This window comes from Psittacula echo, assembly GCF_963264785.1.
Source record: "Psittacula echo genome assembly, chromosome: 5".
NCBI lineage: Eukaryota > Metazoa > Chordata > Aves > Psittaciformes > Psittacidae > Psittacula > Psittacula echo.
In genome coordinates, this window is record NC_137739.1 from 3,163,211 (window position 1) to 3,186,038 (window position 22,828).

Genomic DNA, 22,828 nt, shown 5'->3' on the forward strand with positions numbered 1-22,828 from the left:
CCAATAAATCAATGGCAATTAACCTCCCTCTTCAAAGACTCTGGATTGTGGGAAGTTTCCCAGCTGCTCGTTCCCTTCCCAGAGAGCAGGGGGAATCCAGGAGTGCCTGAGCCAGCAAACAAGGGCTGGGGACAGGGCTTGCGAAGAGCCATCCTCTCCACATCAGCATTTGGGGATCTCCCAGGGAACGGGTCCTGGCTTCGTTCACAGCCACAACAAGCAGCAAACAACCTCAATTTAAGCAAAATCCCCTTGGAAATGTCACTCTGAAGGAATGCAGTGTTGGAGGTAAACGGCTCGTGGGCATCCTGCTCCAGGGAACCCTCCTTGAGAACAGGCTCCAAGGTCCCCTTCACCCTCAACCATGCTCTCACTCATTGATCCAAAAGCCCAAAGCTCATCACCAGCTCAGCACAGATATTCCTGTATGTCCCTTCCACACACCCCCGTATAATTATTTGTAGCTATGTATTGAATTAGAGAGAGAAATGAGGGCCAAAAAGCACTCTATAAGCAAGCAAAGAAATTAACTCTGTGTACGAAGAGCTCCAAAGAGGAGCAGTAACCAAAATCAGCCAAACAGGCCTAAAACAGGCCTCCAGCTGCATGAAGTGTGTCTGGGCACGTTCTGCTTACCTGAGCCTGCCGCACCCCTGTGTAAGCAGAAAGCAGCACCTCAAATCCCACATTTCAGCCCCAAATCCTGCAGGCAAAGGCAGCCCAGCCTCTCCTGCTGCCTGCACTGGAGCAAACCAAAAGTTGCAACAGAAACCTGCCCTTTTTGCCCTAAAACTGCAACCTTGCTTGCAAAGTAAAGGTGAAAATGCCTCCAGGATTGCACCAAACAATCCCTGCCCTGTGGCTGGAGTGATATTCCCAGCTTCACCTGCATTGCTCCCACCTCACTGATGTTACAGGGGGAAGATGCAAAGTGACGGGGGGAGCTGGAAGTAGCCCTGATGCTGCAGGAGTGCCAGGGTGCAGCCAAGCTCAAGACAAGGAAAAGCTACATGGGAGTGAGAAAAAGCACCAATATCCATGGTTTTAATGCTGTTTTCAACTCCTAAAGGTGTCCGTCCCTCCCTGAGCAGCTCTCAGACAGGATCTGCTGCTGGATTAGTGTGCTGCTGTCTTAGAAAGAAATCAGGCTTTCTCCGCCAACACACAGGGAAGGAGCTGAACAGCAGCCAGCTCCAGGAGAAGCCATTTCACAGAGGGGGATTTGGTGCTGCTTTTCTCCCCAGCATCCTCTCTCCTTCCCTGGACCAGCTGCCTGCATCGGCACGGGTCAGGACACAGCAGAAAAGATGCTTTGCAGGTTGCTCTGGAGTACCCAACACAACACAGCACCCATCTGGCGGCAGGTCCCACATAGAGGTTGCTTTTGCAAGTGAATTTGAGTCTTTTTCCAGTGCCAACGGGATGGAGAGAGTGGAAGGAGTGTAACAAGTGGGATGGGGCTTGGAGTGGCTCACCCCAAGCCAAGGAGGTGGCAAGTGCCACCAAGCTCCATGCTCACCCCATCCGCAAGCACCTGGGAAGCCCGTCTGCCCACAGGGAGCCAGCATCCTTCCCACAGCCGCTTCCCTTATTTGGTGCTCAGGAGCTCGGATCCTGTACAGTTTCCAAGAAGTTTCCATGGTGATGAAACGTAACCCAGAATGATGTTTTTCTGGCTCCGCGCCTCTTCTCCTTTCCACCCCGTCCCCCTCCTGAACCCAGCCTGTGTTTAGTGTTGTGCCAAGGATGGGGTGAGCATCCCTGCCCTGCTCCATCAGCTTGCTGGGGTGCCCTGAATGTGGCAGCCCCCTCCATGGGGCTTGAGGATGGGCAACTCATAACACATTAGCTCTTAGCCATGGAGAGAGCAGGCACCTTCCCTGCAGCATCACCAGAGCCTGTGACGATCTCAGGAGGAAAATTCTAGCTTGATGTGCAACATAACATCATCTCCCCCCTATTTTCTTTTCCCATTGCCCAAAACCTCTTTACCCACCGGAGTGATGGAAACTTGACTCAAACAAACACCGTATCAAACCCACCATGGCCCATTTTGCACCAGGATCACCCTGAGGTCTTCACTGAAGGGCACCTTAAGACTGGGGGGCTGAGGGATGCTGTTTCCAGCCCCATAGCTCGGCCGCAGGGGCCCTCCCAGCTGGCCCCCTGCAGCGGTGGGACACGCACCCGGAGGTCAGGCAGCCTCAGGGACGCTGCTGTTCTCAGCCCCGGCGAGGGACCAGGGTGGCCTCGGGGTCACGTTCCCCATCTGTGGGATTCTCCCCCATTCCGGGCCACGTGGGAGCCCAGCAGGAACAAGTGAGTCACGGCCAGGCCCCACTCTTTACCATTTATAGTCAAACTGAGCTCGAAGCCACTGCTGAGTCCCTGGAGAGCCCGGCTCCGGCCCCCGGAGCTCCCAGCCTGGCCCTGGCCTTTAGTATTTTCCTTTCATTCCCATTATCTCCGGGGTCATCGCAAAGGGGGTAACCGGAGCCTGATGGAATTTCAGCCTGTTTCTGCCAAAATGGCCCGGGAAGGGGCAGCACCTCTCCTTGGTCCCCCATGGGGACCACACGGATTTGTGCGGGACACCCAGGACAGCATGTGTGAGGCTGGTGCCACTAAACAGCCCCCAAGGGGGCAAAATGTGGCCCTGAAGCAGGCAGAAAACAGCAGAGAAATGATGACCAGGAATGAATCCACACCACCCTGGCTTTCACCCTTTGCACAGGCAGCATCAGCCCGCCGGACCAGTGGGTTTGGAAGCATCTTCCCCAGCAGCAGGGTAATGCCATGGTCCTGAGAGGGAGGCAAGGGACTGGTGTGTCCCCCCATGGGGTTACCTGGGGAGTTGGGGGCTCTACCTTCCTCTTCTTCTTCTGATTCTGCTTGTTTGTCCTCGGATAGACTATGAGCATCTCCAGCCACCTGCAGGCAGAGAAAGCAGAAGGTGAGGTGTGTGCTGAAGGGCAGCGCACAGGGATGGGAGTGATGCTCACGCTCCTGTAACACAGCTTCCCACAGGCTGTGGATCTCAAAGCCCACCAAGGGGGGCTCTGATCGCACTGGCTGAGGGGATGCTTCCTCATCCTGCCTCCAGGGCAGGCTCCCTGCAAGCCCCAGAAACAGAGCATCCACATTTCATCCCTAATCGCAGCCTTGTGCGGTTTGTAACTTGGCCATAAGCACAACCCCAAGCTGGAGCTGGGCACACAGAGGAGCTCTGCTTCTCCACCTGGTCAGTGTGGTAAATAGCAGCCAGAAATCATCCCAAGCAACTCCTGGGGGCCAATGAGGCAGGAGAGGAAGGGAGGAGGGATGACCCCAGCGTGCTTTGGCTCTAACCGCACTCACTGCAAGAGTGAGGCCATGGCCAAGGCTGACATGGGGCAGGGATTCAAGGATCCTGAGAGGGACAAAGCCTCCAGCAGCACCTTCCCCCTTCAGCGATGCCAACACCTGCACACTGCACACAAAGCGCTTTCGTCCAAGAGCAGCACGAACTTGGCATTGAGAAGCCCATGCCCTGCACAAGCTGCCTGTTTGGGGGACCCTCCTGTGCCCTCCTATCACAGCCTGACAACCTGCCCCTGCATCTCTGAACATCACAGGGACCACTGGGAAACGTTCCTGCTTCAGCTGCCCCCGCTTCCCTCTCCTGTTCCCCCCACTTCACGCACTGCTGGAAAGCGTTTTGGGATGACCACATCAAGTGGGGTTTGGTTAAGCAATAAGTGCCAGAAGCACGGAACAAACATAAACCAAACTCTCCCCCGGCTGGGGGAATCTTCCTGTCGTGCTGCAAGTGCAGATGGAACCCGCCTGGCTCCCAGTCAGAGCAGGACTCTTTGGGGATGATTAATGCTTGCAGTCAGGAGCAAATGAGCTCCTTCAAAACCCAGTGCAAGGCCAATGAACAATAAATCAGCCCCACCTTGCTCTGCAATGCCTCTCCCTCCCATGCAGGGAGAGCAGGACCAGCAACAATAGCCTGAGCTGTGAAGCAGGGTGAAGGGAAAAGAAGACAAGAGTAAAGCTTGTCAAGGGGACTGGCTGTGGTTTGGGGTATAACTATTGCATCTGCCTTGGTTAGAGGAGAGGAGATGGCTCCCCTGTGCCACAATTCCCCTGGCTATGAAGCTGCTGCAATCCCACCACTGTAAATGGGGACAGGAGGGTGGTCATGCTGCCAGAGGACACCAAGGCAGTGCACAGAGGGGGAATCAGCCATGCCCACATGTCTCAGTAGAGCAGGGAAGTTTCAACACATGAAAACATGAATCTGGTCAAAATCCCAAGCTCTTGGCAGAAAAATGCTGATTTCAGCCAGTATTTACCAAAATGGGGGGAGTAACAACCAAAGAAAATGCTTGGAAATAGAAATCATCTCAACAGAAAGCACTGACTGCTGCTGCCAGGGCTTGGGTAAGCAGAAGATGCTGTACCTCAGGAAGTTATGCCCCATCCCTGGCAGTGTTCAAGGCCAGGCTGGATGGCTTGGAGCAACCTGCTCTAGTGGAAGGTGTCCCTGCCCGTGGCAGGGGGTTGGAACTGGATGAGTTTTAAAGTCCCTTCCAACCCAAACCATTCCATGATTGTAAAAGTGGGAAAAAGGGCACACTTCATCCCTTCAACCTTCTGCTCTGGTTTCAAATGTCAACAGATTTTGGGAGTGAGCACTGAGCTCCAGACACTCCACATAGGAAATGCTCACAGAAGAGCAGCAGCACCCTCGCAGTCCCATCGCTATGTGCTTGCAGCTCAGCTCTCCTGCAGCTCGGCACCCTTCAACCCAGCATATGAGTGATGGATAAGGATGTTTCTAGGTCACCATCTAACACCTGGAGTTGGGAAATCTACCACAATCTGCTCATTTTAGTGGCCTAATCAGCAGCGTTGCTGAGCAACTGCATCCCAGCGGCAGGCATTCCTATGAGCAATGATATTTTAATCACCTTCAGAGGTGAGATGCTCCACTGGGACCAGGGGAATGGGCTGCATCCATCCCCACAGGCTCCAATCCCATTCTGGTGTTCACCCTGCAGACCAGCTTCTTCCCCTGGCCAGCAAATAGCTGCTTTCTGCTGAGGCTCAAGGTACTGACGGCCAGCCCAGGAGCTCCTTGGCATCAGATGCACTCTCTGAGCATCCCACAGATGCTCCAGTGTATCTCAGCATGCTCCCAGAGGTAAATGCCCCTGGGAATGTTGCTCTGCAGCAGAAAGCAGGATATTGCCCAATGGCAGACAACCAAACTGACCTGGAAACAGTGGCCTTCATAAGTAATGAGTGACTCAGGAGCATCTTGGCTCTGGGGCCTGGCCAAGGCTCCCAGCAGAGGCTGAGCTTCCTTGAGCGCTGGCTCTGAAAGATGTCCAGCATGCTGGGAAGCCCCAGGCTCCAGCATGGCATGGCCAAGCACATGCACTAGGTATGGAGGAAGGACTTACTGTGTATGCACTGCCACAGCACCCAGTCTGGAGCAAGGCCCTACCCACCCTCCTCTTCCTCCTGGCTAAGGGAAGAGCCCTGCGGTGACTTGGCCCAGCACTCACCCACTGATGATCTCCTTGTTCTCAGCCCGGATGAAGTGCTCCTTCTCCGGCGTCAGGATGCACAAGGAGAACTTCTGCCCTGTCCGGCTCTCCCCGTCCACCACATCTGTGCACTGGTTCATGTTGATGGTGCCCTGCGGGAGGGTTGTTGGCTGCGAGGGGAAGGAGAAAGGAGCAATGGTTAAGGAAGGAAGAGCAGATGAGTGCAAAGTTGAGCCCTAAAACCTCTCCTGGTGGACACCAGGATCTTACACACCAAGATGCTTTGCCCATGAGTATCCACACCCAACCATGTGCAGTGCTGGCACACAGACCAGCAGGCACAACTGCCAGTCCAGTCCAGTCCACTGCTACCAGCAAGATGCAAGACAAAGCACCAAGCGGTCGGCTTTGAGTTCGCAGCTATGAACCATTCAGGGTGGTGGGGTGGCAGCTGGGGACAAGTGGTGGCAAAGCAGCAGTGTTCCCTTGCCCTCAGTGCAGGACAGCACTACAGACAGACACACATGCCAGGTTTTTCTCCATTGAAAACATGGAGGGACCACAGCATGGAAGGGATCTAGTTTGTCTGATGGGCTTTATAACAGAGTGTCACCCCCCCAGCCCACTTGCTCCAAGCAGACACCACACAGTGGGACTGGCTGTGGCCCCCCTGGGATGTGAAGGGGCCCAGAGAGGTGTCAGCATTGACAAGAGGTGACAGGTCCATCTGGAGTGGTGCTGGCTCATCCGATTACAGCGCGGAACCCACTCTGGGTGCACAGTGCTCTGTGTCACCAGGCTCAGCGACACTGAGCTCCCCACTGCATCCTGGTGTGAACCTGCACCTGGAGCATAAATGACCACACAGAGGGACCCCTCTGAGTGGCCAACAGCACCAAATGAGCATCCAAATCAGCTCATAGCCATCTCCTTACCCCACCAAAGCCTCCTTGTGCCCTCCAGATAGCCAGGCCAAGGTGGGGATAGATTTAAAGATGCTGTTAAGGTGTCTACCATGGAAACCATGGCTCCCCTGCCAAAAAAACCCTTCCAAAAGCAGCCTGCACCAAAGAAGAGGTGGCTGGGGAGAATGTGATGACCCCAGCCTATGATCCCATGAAATACAGATCAGCCCCCTAAGGCCCTGGTTTACGCATCTGCAGGCTGTGGGAAACAGCCCCATTCCCCAGGAAAACGGCTTTCCCTGCCCCAGGAGCATCCTACAACAGCCCAGGGTGCACGTGGAGTTATCATGGGTGCTGCAGCATCAATGCCCAGCACAGACAAAGAACAGGACCAGTTGTACATCAGTGACACCAAACCCTCCCCTTCATGGAAATCAGCATCCACAGACCCCAGGGGATGGAAGGAAAAGGAAGGAGAGCAAAGCCAAGCCCAGACCCTGGCACGGCGCAGGCAGCGCTGCGGGGAGTCGCCTCCTGAGAGGATTTTTTGTCTTAAGACAACAAAAATAAAACTGGAAGCTATAAAAACCCAATGGAAAAACTTTCTGCTGCTCCAAGCGGAGCCTTAGAAACCTTTTTGTCTCACTCAGCACAGCCAAGGCCTCCAGGACTGTAAGGTCTGGGTCCAACCTCCTTCCCCACCCAGAGCACCAAGGAACGCAACCAGGAGAGGAGAAAAAGGGGATCTCTCTACTTGGTCCCTCTTTCACCCCTCAACTCCCAGGCAGGCCCCGCAGGGAGCTGGTACAGGAAAGGAGGAGAAACCTCCCTGCTCTCCTTCTTCTTTAACCCCATGGCAGTGTTCAGGGCGGCTTCGCCGGAGCTCACACCCAACCCAAGCGTGCCCGGAGCGGAGGAGCCGGTTTGGGGCCCCATCACCACTGGACCAGCCCATGAAGCGGTTTTGCCACACGCCTCTCCTTGTGAGGGTGAACGCTGGCATCTTGCACAGCCCAACCCATCCCCATCCACTGCTGCACCTCCAAGGGGCTGCAAGCAAAGCTGGTCCTAACCCTCCTCGTGCCTGTGGCCAGGGACAGCACCAGGGATGAACCCACCACCCCGCAGCATCCCCACAGCTCTCAGTAGCAGATGAAACCTGACAGACCAGCAGCCTGGCTCGCTTGGGATATAAATCCCTTTACACCATTCTCTTCCTTCCTTGGAAGCAGCGCAGGCACTTTGAAGCAAAGCGAAATGCAAATGGCATCAGGTGGAAATGTGCACGCACACACAACCTCCACCAAGGAAAAGGATGGAGCTGGGGCAGCACTGATCTCCGGGAGCATCCTGAAATCACCCAGGATCCCAATGGGGGAGGTGGCCATGGCACACGGCTGCTCTCCCAGAGAACAGGGACTGCCCTTGCATGCTGAAGCTGTGGTAATGGTGTGGGCACAGGCGAGATGGGAGAGGCTCTGAAGCATGGCACAAAGACATACAGACTCCTTCCCCACCTATGAGCACTCATTTCTGCCCTGGGGGGTTTCTCAGGGCTGGGGATGCCCAGGGAAGGATGAGCAGAGCTGGTCCCCAGGCTGGTCCCAGTTCAGGTGAGGACTGCATGGCCCCAGTAATTGGAAGGGAATAAATAAATGCAAAAGCAGGGAGGTTTTATACAGCAGAGACACCAAAACAACAACAAGGCTGGGACCTGAACCAGCCTTTTGAAGAGCAGATGCTTTGATACAAGCTTGAACCCAGCCTCAGACCCCAGGGCCATGGGGAGGCTTCGTGTCAGGGTTAGGCAGGAGCAGATGCTCAGGCTCAGCTCTGGCTTCTGCTGATCCCCACCTTGAGGACAGCCCCATCCCCAGGCACTGACCCTTCTTCTGCTGTTCCCACTGCTGCAGTCAATGGGCTGGAGCACACAGCTGCCCCACAACTGGATCTGGTGCCTGTAAGCCCAGCAGAGCGCACCAGCACAAGACATCATTGCGGGCACCATCACAAGCAGCATCTCTCCTTGGTGCCTCCAGCCCAGCCCCTGCCACATGCAGGCACGGGGAAGGCAGCACTTGCACCATCTGAGCAGCTACAGCTCCCCACGCTGCCAGTATCAGCACAGGAACCAGAGCCAAGAAACAATCGGGTTGTTGTTTCCCGCTGCTATGACAGATCCATATTTACACACGCACGTGCTCGCAGTGTCCTTCTCCACGTTGCACAAAGCCTATAGTACGCTCTCCTCCTCCTCCCCTCCCTTCACCAGGCACCCAGGAAGTGAGTCACGCCATGCTCTCCCCATCCACAACCCCAGCAGCCTCCAGACAAGATGCTCTTAGGATGCAGAGCCCAGCAACTGCAGCAGCCCCCACTTTATACAGTGGAAAGGAAGGAAAATATGAGGACCTATTATAAGCCCAAAGGAAGACATTCCAAGCAGGACATTATCAGGGGAGACACAAATGCTGTGGCAGGAGGATGCACAGTGCTGGATGCTCTGTGGGTGATGAACACCCTGGCATCCTGTAATTCAACAGGGTTTATCTGCAAAAGTCCCTCATTTCTACACAGTTTTGAAGGGCTGAGGTAGAAATAGAGGATTATTTCGGTCCAGAAATGTCCAGATTTTCCCCCAAGTGCCCTCCCTATTGTTTCTAACACATTGTAGGAGCTCAATCCAAAACCACAACAGAGCTTTGCTCAGCAACTGCACACAAGATGTTTTCTGAGCAGGTAACCCCAGGGTCAAGCTCCTGCCATAGCCTTGGTGGGACACAGCCAATGCCCACGCCGCTCTCCAGGGCTCTTACACAACGTGGGTTGATGAAATCTGGAACACAACCTTTAAAGAAAGGCGATGGGGCAGGGGGAGGAGGCAACCAAACAAAAGGCACATTTTACTTCCTGCCAAGAACCAGGAGGGGAAGGGAAAGAAAAACCTCATCACCATTTGTCTACCTCGCATGGCGGGATGGTTGCCTTGGCACCGGGGGCTGTCCCGGCGGGAGATCATGGCTCTGCTGTCCTCTTCCATTGCGATGCTGCAGGGGAAGGGCTTGGACTGGCTCTGCCCTGGCTCCCAGCACTGCTTGAGGGAGACACATCCACGCTGCCTCCACAAATGCTTCGTGACAAATGTTAATTCTCTGAGCTAAAATATTCATGAAGGCGGCTGCCGAGAGCGCGTTGCTCATTCGCAGCACTCACAGTGCTCTGCAAAGCCAGTTGCTGAACACAGGACCACAGAACAGTTAGGGTTGGATGCTAAAAGCTTCATCCATCCCCAGTGTCATCGACTGTGGTGCTTGAGGTGGGATGCAAGCAGGAGCGTTGCTGTGGCATGAGAGGGAGCAAAACACTGCCCCATCGCATCAGAGCAATGTGGAGACAACCATGCCTTGGGCAAGGGTAGCAACGCAGCTTGGACAGGCTGCTCCCAGCACAGGGAAACCACAGCAGAGCCACAGCCACCATTCCCACCAGCAAGAAAGCACCAACTCCTTTAAAGTCACAGAGAGCTCCCTTATCAGCTATGTATGGCATCCCTAAATCCCAGATAGGGATGCACCAGCACCCTCATCCAGACGCTGGGATGCTAAGCCTGCTGGTGTCGACGCAGTAGCCATGGTGTGCCCAGCGCTACCCAGGCGCCAGGCTGGCACAGCAGCAGGGCTTTAATAAGCCTTTCAGGCTTCCTGCCACCAGGAATGAGGTTACTGATACGGCCACAACGCGAGCGGAGCTCTGCGGTGGGCAGATTTTATTACACTTATAGATCATCTAACAGGCTGAGCATCCTGGGTTTATTAGATCAGACAAAGGCTCTTGGAAACGAGCTCTGCAAAAGGATGGACTGGAGCAGCCACCCATCGAAGGGGAGCAGAAGGTTGTGCTCCTCTATCCCCACACAGCTCTCTGCTCTCCCTGTGCCATCCAAGCAGGAGGCATGCAGCCTTTCTTGGCCACCTGAGCACACGTTTCCCATCCACAGCCTTCTTCTATTAATGGCTACTGCTCAGTGAAGCCACTGAGAAACCTCTGGCTTGCTTGGGCCATGCCATGCTCTTCACATCCACAACCCCATCATCCAGAGCATCATCCAGACATGATGCTCTTAGGATGCAGAGCCCAGGAACTGTAGCAGTCCCCACCTTATACAGTGGAAAGGAAGGAAAGAAAGAATGGGGACCTTTTATAAGCCCAAAGGAAGAAACCCCAAGCAGGACATTACTGGGGAGACCCAGATGCTGTGGCAAGAGGATGCACAGCGCTGGATGCTCTGTGGGCAATGAGCTCCTGGGCAAAGGGGCTGATGCTGTAAGTCAAAAGAGTTTATCCATAAAAGTCCCTCATTTCCATACATCACACAGCAGGCAATAAAAAAACAGGTTTCTACCATAGGGAAGGGAACTGAATGGAGGTACCCCAAGAAACCAGCTCAGGGAGGTAGACTTGGAGGATGCGTTAGCCCCACGCCCACCTGTCCCTGTATGCCAAACCCTGTAGAGCCTTCCCGAACCTTTACCAGGAGCTAGAACAACATCAGCTCCACTTTCACCACAGGGAAGGAATTTTCTCTTTGGGAGCAGTTTGGGGAGGGGGTGAAGTGCAGGGGCTGGGCAGGAGAGTTCAGCCAGGGGCCGCTTTTAAGCAGAGTTGGTGTTTATGTCCACAGACAGCAAGTCTAAACACTGAGTGAGGCCACGGGCTGGCCACAGGCACCCTGGAGCTCCTCTCCCACCCAGTGCCACCTCAATGAAGCATAAGCAGCATCCACCCTGGGGGTGCCCAGGCAGCAAGTTTGGGTCCATGCATCCCATCCGCATCCATCCCCATGGACGCCCATCTGGGGAGCTGGTGCTGGAGCAGCGTGATCCCGGTCGGAGCTGTGCCGGAGAGGCTGGAGCCAGCTCCTCTTGGCCTTATATGGGGATTTTCGCACCAGTGTTGCAGCTCCCAGCTGCTCCCAGCCCAAAGCGGGGTCGGGAGCTGGCAGCCAGCGCTTAGCCTGCCTCCTTCCTGTTAACCTCTTTCCTGCTGAACGGCATCCGAGGGGTCCCTGCGCGATGGGAACAGCCAGATCCTGTCCTGACAATCACCCATGCCAGGCAAGGAGGGTGACCAAGTGGGTGGCAACATCCCTCAGTGCTGAGGTCCGACTCCCCGGGTCCTCTGCAGCATCCCCAAAGCCAGGGAGCCCAACAGGGAAACTTGCATCCATGCACATGCACACTCCATGTCCAGCTGGAGGGGAAAAAGGACAGAAGATGCAGAGAACATCGGCACTGTGATGGGAACAAGGGCCAGGTCCCCCTGGGATCAAGCCAAGGGGCTGCTCCCAGCTCTTTGGAGTCCAAAGGAAAGCCCAGCATTGCACAAAGAGCGTGGAGCAGCTGCTGAACCTATATCCTGGTTCTTTGGGGATCAAACAAAGTGCACAGGCACTTGCCAGCCCTGCCATGCTGAAGGCACCATCCCGCAGCCCTACAAATGCAAGGGCTTATTCTTCCCTCCTGCTCTCTGGGATTTAAATGCGTTTCAAATGCAAAATGTCCTCCTCCCCTCCTAGAATGGGGTGGGAGGAATAGATGATAACGGATCCGACCCCATCTGCTCGCAGCTGCCAGCATGGCATCTTCCCCGCTTCCCTACACGCAGGCACAACAGCTACAACGATTACCCAGCCACAGAGGAAGCAAATAAGCAGCATTCCAATGAGTTGTCATGGTAATCAGCCTGATGGCAAAAGCATGGTGAGACCGTGGGCCTGGGAACTGTACAGGCGGTGATGGACCAGAGCCTGGTGCAGGGTTGAATGGCCTGAAGAGGGAAACGCAGTCGCTTTGGGGTGGGAAGGAAAGGAGGGCATCATTTGCATCTCGATAGTTGAGTTTTAAATTGCACTGTTCCAAATTGGCCTTGTCAGCTTTGTTCTCCACCCCCTCGGTGTAGGAGACAAGTCCCAAGTGGTCCCCTGCACCTCGATGCTGCCAGGTACACAGCATCACCTCCATGCACACAGCATCACCTCCATGCACGCCAGCTCACACGTCCCTCCCCAGCAGCAAAAGGGCTCCACCAAAACAATATCAGACACCACGTCCCCATTGCAGGGCTCACCAGGTCACCCGCACACAGAGATGGTCACAGACACGGTGACGCCAGCTTTGGAGACAGCTCAGGAGGTGGGAAGCTTGGATCTAGGCTGGATGATCTCCACCCATGCTGGCCAGTCATCCAAACCCTGTTCAACCGCACCTAGACTTGGATTCAGCATCTACCTGGGCACTGGTTGTGCTGGAGAGCAGAGGCCAAACTGGGGCAGGCTCTGCTCAACAGCCCAGGCTGGCTCTGCAAACCAGTCACACCAGTGCTGAGGCTGCTTAAAGCTCACTCAGTTCCCTTGCCATACACAGGGATACCTTACACTAGACCAGGCAGCTTCAAGCCCCATCCAACCTGGCCTTGAACGCTTCCAAGGATGGGGCATCAAATCAGGCTGTTTGGAGACTTGGGAAGATGCAGACTAGAAATCAGAGAGGAGAGAAGGGGCTGTGAATGAGCTGCTGCTTCTGTCTCCTCTGAACCAGCAAGGATGGGCATGGCCAAGGTAAAAGTCATCAAAGGAGAGCAGCAAATTAAATCAGCCAAAGCCCTGTACCTCCCTAAGTGACTCCATCTCCCCTCCAGCCTAGAGGGGAAGGAGGGACAGGTCTCCTGGTCTCTAGCCATCCCACAGCCTCTCCTGCAAGCAAACCAGAGCAGAGGAATCAGAGCAAACACGCACCATCAGCATCACCACAGCCCTGCAAAGCCACTTCTGACAGCCATCACCTTGAGCTCTGGATAATTTAAGGCCCTGCATCACACCAGCTCAAGGAAGCAGTAAACTGCACATAGAGCAAAGAGAAAAACGCCAAGTGCTTCCCACGATAAAAGAGCACATAAAATGGCAACACATTTCCTGGTGTCTCAGTAGAAGAAAAACCTTCCCATTCCGTAGGAACCAGGCATTTTCCTTCTTCTTTTCCACTAAAACACAAAACTAAAAGGAAAGTACCACCTCATGACGGATAAAGTCAGCAGACACCTCTCAGCTGCACACTCACAAGACATAAGGTTAGACCCACTCAAGCCAACTCTATGCTGACCCAATGCTGGACTGCAGGGCCATAGATGTCGTTTCTCCCCAGTTTGGTTTATTTTGGGCCCAGCAGATCTTGCTTTACGGTGGGTAAAGGCAATTTATGGGTGGTCAATGCTCTTCCCACCCCACCACACAGACACAGGTCACCCAGCATCCTTTTATGGGGAAGCAGCAGGCTCCGGTCTGGATGCAGCAAAGCAACATCAGTTACATCCCACACTGCGTTATCTCATGCTGGAGCCATGCACTACACCCCATATGGTGGGGTTTCCCCAAGCCCCCACTTTCACCCCTAAGGACAATCAATGCAGCCTCATGCACCAGCATTCAATGACAAGGAGGTGAGGAAAACCCTAGGGAAGGGCAGCACCAGATCCGCAGGAAGCTCGGGCAACTCCCACGAGTGCAGATGCTTCAGTGGAAGCTCTTGAATGCGGCCCAGTGAGTCTGGAAATGTCATTACTCCCCAGCACTGCTCTTATGAGCTTTGCAGAGCTTCCTGCTGGGCTGGGAATACCATGCAGCCGGGCTCCCAAGGCACCTGGGGGGCTGCAGCTAGAGGCCAACCCAAGAAGAAGAGGTTGAGTTGGGTTGGGTTGGCCAACCAAGCAGCAGCCACATCCTGCACCTCAACCCTATATAAAACCCCGTATCTGCTCTGCTCTCTGTTGCTCTCAGCAGTTTCCAGACAAGCCCGGACTTTCCAGACCTTCCCAGAAGCCGAGGCAGTGGCTGGAAAGCGTTTTCCAACCTTTGACCGCCGGCCATTCCACCGAATGGCATAAAATGGGAAGTTTTTTGGCCAAGAAAGGCAGTTCCAAGCAGAAATGGTTCCAACAGGCACACATGGCTGTTATAGGGCAAGTAGAATGCCCAGCCAGCAACTCAAGCTGGGCTTTGCATGGTGCAGTGGAGGCACTGATGCAGACAGCAAAGAGCTGTTGTGGCCACTGCAAACAGCACTCAAGGGGGAAAAGTGCTGTGAGAGCCCACCCTGTTTAGGGATAAAGGCTGGGAATAACACACTGGGAGCCTGTGTGCCAGGCTAGCAGCGTTTTCTCCCTAAACCAAGTGCTCACATCTGGCTCCTGCACTTGCACAGGGAAAAGAGCAGATTCACAACCATGAGCTCCCCACAACCTCTCATTTGGCCCCAGCAGAGAGGAGAACTATGGGTCTGGTGCCCCCAAAGGGGAATGAGCCCCAAGAGGCTTCTCCATTCCCCATGCCTGGGACTATAGACTGCACAGCATCAGCCTTCACGGCATTAACCACCCGTGCAAGCCAAACGTCCCCTTCCTCCACACATCTGCTCTGTCCATAATCCCCACTGTCCCTCCCCTAATGGGAAAGCAGCCAGAAAAGTGAACCAAAGCCCTAATTATATCCCAGTAGCTCCCCAGTGCCCTGGTGATCTGCTGTGACTTTACTGATGCAGTTACTGGTGGAACAAGGAGGAAAGGGATGAGGATGGGTGTGCTCCAAAAACTCACCCTTTCGCCCCAACCACAGCATCACAACTGGCAAAAACCCCTTTGTAAGCTCAAGGTGCTGCTGGGAGACATCTAAAACCAACCTGTGCCCCATCCCCTTCACGGGGATCTCCCAGCAAAGGGAACACTGCGAGTGCCACTGTAGAGGGAATGGGAGGAGAGTGGTGACCACCATGGACCACAGTGGGAGAGCATCCCCACGACCTCACTTGCAGATGCCCAGGCCATAAAATCATGGAGAGCCACAGCTATGGAATCTCTAGCTACAACACACGGGATGTGCAAGAGCAAGAACCCACATCCACATCCCTGCAGCTCCATGGCATGGAGTGCAACAGGGCATGGCCCTGGAGTGCGTGCCAGGAAAACATCGGGATAAAACCCTCCCTGGAAGGTGGGAACCTTCCCAAGCTCTCCCATGGCTCCGGGAGCAGCACCTCTGCCCCTGCTCTCCCTGCAGAAGAGGTCGCAGAAAAGCCGTGTTAATATACAGACAAATCCACTCCTGGATCCAACGGGAAGGAGGTGAAGGGTAACGTGGAGCTGCTACGCACGTGATGTACCTATGGTGAGTTTTACCTGCAGCAAGACTGGCTGATTTATCTTGTTGCCTACTTAGAATCTGACTTTAGGGACTGCAGGGAAGTCTCTGCTGCAGCTCTGAAGGGACAAAGGGAAACAAAAAGGTCGCAGTAAACAGGAATTACCAAAAGCCTATTCATTACCTGGTCAAGAAGTGTTTTGTTGGCATTTTTTCCCTACCTTCTCTATCTTAGAACCCATGGTAACAAAACCTGCCTGGGAATTCTCCTTTTTTCCCACCAGAAATGCCTAAAAAACCCCACAGACAAAAAGGGGGAAGACTCCAGTGAAAACCCTCGCATTCAGCAGCGCTGAGAAAAGCCGTTTACAAAACCTCACTGAAGCCCTCGGCTTGCCTCCACGCAAGTTTTAACCTGACAATGTCCCTTTTACAGCCTCCAAACCTGATGAATAATGCATGGCTGGGATAAAGCAGGAATATAATATTCACTAATGCTTACCCTAACAGAGCAACAAGGCCTGCAAATAAGTCATTTATTAACCCCAAACCGTGCTGCTGCTTGAACAGAGCGCGCACCTCAGCTTCCAGCCCCGAAAACACCAGTGGAGTTTGCTCTGGAGCATGGCATGAGGACGCCAAGGGCTGGCTGAGACCCCCCCCCAGCTCTCATCACAGAAACAAGGCTTATCCTGGACTTTGGGAGATGCTAATGGAAGGAAACCCTCCTGAAAACAAGGCTGGGAGCTGCCACCCTCCTTTTCCCTCCTCCTTGGGAGCCGCAGCCTCCCCTTCTCCATCGGGATAAGAGCAATGGTGGGAAGCCCACGGCTCCAGCCGCTTTCTCAGGCATTCCAAAATCCGGCCGGAGCCTCTTTGTGCAGCACACCCCCTCCATAGCTGGATGTCTGCCTAATTGTCTATTTATTTATCCCTGCCTTTTCCCAGCTCCCCGCACACACACTGGTGCAGGGGGAAAGCCAAGGCCGGCTCCCAAGGCAGACCCCAAAATAAACCCCAAGGGGGGGGGGGGGCAGCTTTTCCCCCCCATTCCCAAGAGGAAGCCGGGAAGCGCTGGCCAGGAAAGGGGTGGGAGCAGGAAGGGGGGATGCTGGAGGCATCACCCACCCCCTTTGCTTAAGAATAGCTGCATCCAAAGAGTGGCTGCAAAGAGCCACAAAGAGCGTGTTGAGCAGAGGCAGCTGCAAGCTATTTGCTGCCCCTGGTAATCAGCATCTCGGCTTCCAGAGCCCCCCCGGCCCCTTCCTCCCCTGCCAGAAGCCGCTGCTGCCTTTCTCCAAGCCACATATGTCATGTCAACAATCAATGAACACAGGATCTCTGCCGGGGAATAAAGGGGAATGAGCTTTGATTTTATGGAGCAGCTTCAGTGCCTTGTTTCATACACGGCTTTGGTCTCCTCTCTGAGCTGTCACCGAGGGGTTTGCTGCACCACATCTCATCAGGCAAGGCCAGGATACTTCTTGCCCCCTTTAGTGGGATCAGGGATGTGCCAACCACCAGGATGCCACTTCTAGGGATTTCTTTATGCAACGGGAAAAGGGATGCTATTGCCCAGCATAAACCAACCCACTGGTGGTCCTCACCGATCTCAGCCGGTGGCCCCTAACAGGGCTGGAAAGAATTAAACCCAGCCCTACCCCCATGTGGTGCTGCTGGCAGGTACCACAGGCACCTCGTTTCACATCCCTCCCTAGCACCAAGCAACAATGGGGCAAAACCCTGTGGTTTTGTTGGTTCTTTGGGTGGGTTTGTTGTGTCTGTGGATGGGTACGGCCACCCAGTGATGGGGGGATGCTTGGGAGCCCTGCTTGCAGGGAGATGGGATCAGGCTGCATAGTGACTACAGCAGAGCTCCCACTGCCTCCAGTTCCACCACCAGGAAAGGAAAAAGAGGGAAACACAACTGGAGCAACTGTCTGTAGTAAATACCAGTGCTACCATCTATCACTCAATTCACCACCACGTTGTTTGGGGTCACGGATTGAGTGCTGTGTGTTGTCAGACACTACAGCGTGGTGGGATGCAGAGAAGAGGCAGGTCCGAGGCAGAGGGTGGGAATGCCAGCAGAGCCCAAAGGGCTCGTGTGAGGGGATTCATGTGCTCAGCCATCAGCTGTGTCATTTCAGTCCCAGCTCTGCCATCCTCACTGCTAAACACTGCTAGAGGAGGGTTTGATTTCTGCATCAGTGTTTTACAGCAGATCATGGGTTTTCTTTCACCAAGAGCTTGCAGCCAGGCTGGAGGCCATGGGTACAGAGCCCAGCTTTCCACAAGGCACGAAGAAGAAACTCCAGCTGCTGCGAGCTCCTATGTTACTCTATTACCCTGCCTCTGATGCACTAGATAAACGCAGTTTAAAACCCAGCTCATTTCCCTTGCACGCATCTTCTACACAAACATCTTTGCTAGGGCTCAAGAGATGGAGGATTAGGGTAAAAGCAGAAAGGACAGAGCCACTTGAACCCGTTCTCAACATAAGAGCAATTCCAGCTTTGCAGCTCACCCTGTAGGAGACAATAGGGGCTGTGTTGTTTCCAGGAAGGAAGCACCTGGGCCAGGTCATCAAAGCCGCTTGTTCAATAGGAGGTCGCTGGCTCTATGGAGCATTCCCAACCCTGCTTTCATCCTCTCGCCATCTGTTAACTCTCAAAGCTCCCACTACGGACTGCTTCACACTGGGGCCTCTCCTGAGTGGGTCCTGCAGGCACCAAACACCCTTCTGGGAGGGCTTGGGTCCACATCAGTGTTCTCCATCCACGCTCAAGATGACACAAACAAAAAGAACCAGCTTAATCCACCTAAACAGTAAACCTCAGCACTTTTAGGGCCCCAGTGATGGTCCTGGCCATGGACCAAGTGCCAGGACTGGTGCTGGAGCCATCCCTGAGGAGCTCTTCCCTGTTCTCTGCTCTCTCAGCCCCCATGAACTGCCCTATTGCAGCTCAGCAGTTTTACTCCCCCAGGCACCGCACTAAACCGGACTGAAAGAGGTGAAACAGAAGAGGATAGGGAATAATTCATGGAGGTTCAGTAATTCCCTTCCCCAAAAGCAGTATTGAAAATTAAACACAACAAAACCATCAGAGATCTCCGAGCTCTGTTGAGAACCACCAGCACTTGTGCTGTCTCTACATCTCTTACAGGGCAATCACAAGGATGTGCTACGCACCCTCTCCCTTGCACCCTGATTTCAGGTGTCCCTCTGCTGCCCACCTCCCCTGGATAAGAAAAGAATCACTGCTTCCCAATTATTCCCAACATTCCCTGATTTCTGCTGCATCACCTTTGGGATATGCACTAAACATCCCAGGTGAAACCTCCCCATAGATCATCTTTCACCCCACTTCCCATCAAACCAGTTATTCCCCCAGCTCTGCTGCCCATCACTCCCATCCCAACCAGCTCACATCCTACACCACTTCCCATCCACACCACAGCCATGAATCCAGGAAATCCTGGATGGAGCCAATTCCCCCAACACCGCATAAACTGGTGGGACTTTCTCCCCTCCATTGGGATCAAACTGAAAACCAGAGGAGGCAGGAACAAAGTCTTCCCATTATAAGACCAAGTCAGATCCACACGCTGGAGAAATCTGGGACGGGAGTCCCTGCTGCCATCCCAGCCTTTCTGTTTCAGCTTGCTCTAAATTGGAAACACGCTTTGATTCAAGCCAAAAGCTTTTTATGCTAAACAGAAACTGAAAGTCTTGGAAGATCTGGCAAACAGAGGCACTGGCAAAATCATGGCCTTGAAGGGAAAATGCTGGGGATGAAGGTAATAGCGGGGTTTGTAAAGCCTGGTGCTCCCACGGAGGAGGGGGCAGGGAGAGCTTGGAAACACTTAAATGGCAAAAAGTGTGGAAAGAGAGGCCAGGATGTTTAAGGTTTGTTTTTAATCCCTGCCAATGAATTCCCATCCTGTGCCAAAACTGAAGTAAACGGCTTTGATCTAAAAAGGAGGAGAAAAACACATGCACAGATTCTTGGCTTCTTCAGACAATACAGATGACAAAGGAGGGAACTGCAGTGCAAATTAGCTCTGCTGATGGTGACATTTCAAAATGCCAAATAAAGAGGAGGGGTCAATGAGGAAACAATAATCACACACATCTATGCATCACAGCATCACTGGGCACACATCCCGCCCTCCCTCTGATCCCCTTCCCAAGCAGCCACTGACGCTTTACACCAGTCTCTATTCACCCATTTATCAACTCCGTAGGTTTCCATGGCCAGGAGCAGGGCTCGGGGCTGTGCAGGGCTCCAGATGTGACCCTGCAGCCCCCTGTGCAGTGCCAGACCTCCCAGCTCTGAGCTGGCCTCTCTCCTCCTGTTTATACACCCGGCCCAGGGGTCCTGGTGCTGCCTTAACCATTGCCAGATGCCATCTGGTCTCGCTCTTCATCCCACCCCAGCTCCATCAGCTTCCAGCTCCCTCCTGACCTCCCTCCCAGCCATTCCAGGCTGGAGCAGGGATGTGCACTCCATTGTGGAGTTAATGCTGCCAGAATCTGTGTGAGTTCCTGTATTAAGAGCAGGATTACGGTGCTGCAAGGATCTCTGCACAGGATACAACCACTCAACCCCATATGCATGAGCATGGAGGTGGACTGGTTTAAGCATCCTCTTAGAAGCAGAAGTCTTAATACCCCCCCCAATTTTAGAAAGCCATCTCACTCCAGCAAATAAGAGGTATGGTAGAAGCAGGGCTCATAGCCCATCGTTACATGGCATTCCCTGCCACACTGAAAGTTGCAAGGACCAAGGCCAGTTTGTCAGGATAAGGACACACAGTGCACAGGGATGCTCCTCCTGCCTCCCTGCAAGAGAGCTGGGAAAGCCCATCCAGAAGATGCTCTTTTCTTGGTGTTAGTTATCCACATATATCCATAACCTTGGTGTTAGTTATCCACAACAGCAATGTTTGAGATGTTCCCAAGTGAGCCTCAATTTTGTCCTGCTTTCAACCAACACATCCACAAAGGAAAAGAGAAGTAAATAGTCCCAGGCAGTCAGCAAGAGCACCCTGGTGTGATGGGAGAACACGTCCAGGGAGGATGCAGCTCTTGCTGGGCACAAATGCCACCCTAGTATAAATCCCAACCCAAGGGAAGTGGCAGAGGAGCAAACAGAGGCAACAGAGATCAGCCTATGGACGTGAAATCATTAAGAAGCTGGGCTGGAGATCCAAACCCTCTTCTCTGACCTGCTCTAGCCACAGGGCTGGATCCATCCCTCCAGGGCTGGATGTGAGAGGTCCAGGGAGGGATGGGACAGCACTCTTGCATCCCTGCAAACCCCTCCTGCACAGCCTCTGCCTCTCCACTGCGTTCCCATGCAGCAGGGCTCTATTTATAGAGACCTCGGCCGCTAAGTATAGACCAGCGATCAAAACAAAGGGAAGCGAACACTCTGCACTTGCCACTCTCTGGCTCCATCCTCTCATCCCAGCCCTGGATTTGTGGCAGCTCCCATACCTCACCCAAAAGCCTCCCAAACGACCCCAGCACTGGTTTTGCTCACCATCCTGGCAGGGGTTTCCCTTCATCCCCTCAAGTGAGAGCACCATCCCTCCCAGCCCAGGCTGCTCCTCCATGGGCTGAAGACTCTAGAGAGGTTTAGTATCAAATATGAAGTACCAAAGATGACTCTTTCACCTCCATAACAAGCCTCTGGGTGCCTTTGGCTTGGCTTACGTGTTTTGGCAGGCTTCAATCCCACTCTCCATGCAATAGGGAATAAGGGAACACGGGGGAAACCAAGGGAGTGCCACAGGACTGGGGAACACACAGAGGCAAACGTCCTCAGACACTCGCAATGCATGAGCCTGTACCTGACTCCCTGTCACCTTCTTTCCTGCCTTCCCTCAACTCAATGCAGGAGTGGGTTTGCCATCCTCCAGCTGAACCCCCTGTACATCACCTGGTCCTGCATGGAGGGCAGGAGAAATCCAGCACTGAGAGGTAATTGCAGCAGCTCAGCGTGGGAAGGCAACCCCAAGCAATCACACAATCCACATCCAGCCATGGTTGGGCGGGAGGAATTTCTGCACGTCTGAGCAAGCTCGGCTTAGCCAGGGCTCGGCAGAGCTGGGAAGGGCCCTTGGCATGCTCCCTGCAGATGGGAAAGGGATGGGATGTGCTCCGCTTGGCATTCCCAAGGAGGAACAGCACCCGGAGTGAAAGAGGGAGACCTTGGGGGGGCACATCAGGCAGCTCAGCCTGCATCCAAGGGGACTGAGGTCCACATCCTGTGCATGCTCTCACCATTACAACCATTGTGCAGAACTGCTCTGAGTTTTCAGACTGGAATTATGATGGATGGACGGACAGAAGGATGGACATACAGAAAGAAGGTGGCCAAGCAGGAGAACAGACTCAGAACTGGCTCAGGGACATGGGTAGCTCTCAAGAAGAAGCTGGGTGCCAGTAGAGTGGCTGGTGCCCACTTGTCCCACCTTTTACTAAGGCTTTCTGTACCCAAAACACTCCAACACCAGACATGAGTAAGTTTGGGTTGGAAGGAACTGGGGCTCCCCGCCTGAGCCCACCCCTCCCACTTTTAATAGGAGCAGAAATCACCCAACCCACAAAATCCGTGTCTGAGAGGTTCAAGGCACAGCAATCCCATCCCCGCAACTGCCTGGGAGGTCTCCAGCCAACTGTTGCCTGGCTCCCATCACGCTGAGGAGGCTGCCCCTGTGCAGAAGCCCCCATAGGATCCCTCATCCCCCATCCCATAGGGATGTGCTTGCTGACAGCCTCACCCGGGTACCACCAATCCCCTCCAGTGACTCCCAGCACTCAGCCATCATAACCTTACGCTGTGGGATGGTGGCAGTGGGTCTCAAACCCACTGGAGCTGTGGCACCCTGAGCCTATTGCCTGGTGGGAAGCCAATGTGCTCAACGCCTGGCACACAGGGAGGAAGCCCGGCCCTGCCACAATGGACAGAGCAAGGGCATCATGGGCTGCTGGAAGGGGCCCCGGTCCTGCCAGCCAAGCCATGCTGGCACCCGATGCGCAGGGATCAGGGCCTGGTGGTTTGGCAGAAAACAGCTTCCCCAAGGTCAAGCACAGGACATGCCCCAGGACAAGTTCCCACATGCAGAAGATGGTCCCTGTCTCTGGCATTCCTCAGGCCCCCCCCAGCCCTGCTCCTCCACGGGCT

General features: G+C 54.1%; 1 protein-coding gene across 3 annotated transcripts in view; it reads right to left on the reverse strand.

Moving 5' to 3' along the window:
* MPRIP (myosin phosphatase Rho interacting protein) overlaps positions 1 to 22,828 on the reverse strand; it is a gene marked incomplete at its 5' end in the record, with an annotated part of 73,116 nt that overhangs the window by 36,785 nt on the left and 13,503 nt on the right. For all 3 annotated transcript variants that reach the window (XM_080618412.1, XM_080618411.1, XM_080618413.1), the window contains 2 exons: positions 2,847 to 2,931; positions 5,559 to 5,710. In XM_080618412.1, coding sequence (XP_080474538.1) covers positions 2,847 to 2,931; positions 5,559 to 5,710 — 237 coding nt within the window. The remainder of the gene's footprint in view (positions 1 to 2,846; positions 2,932 to 5,558; positions 5,711 to 22,828) is intronic.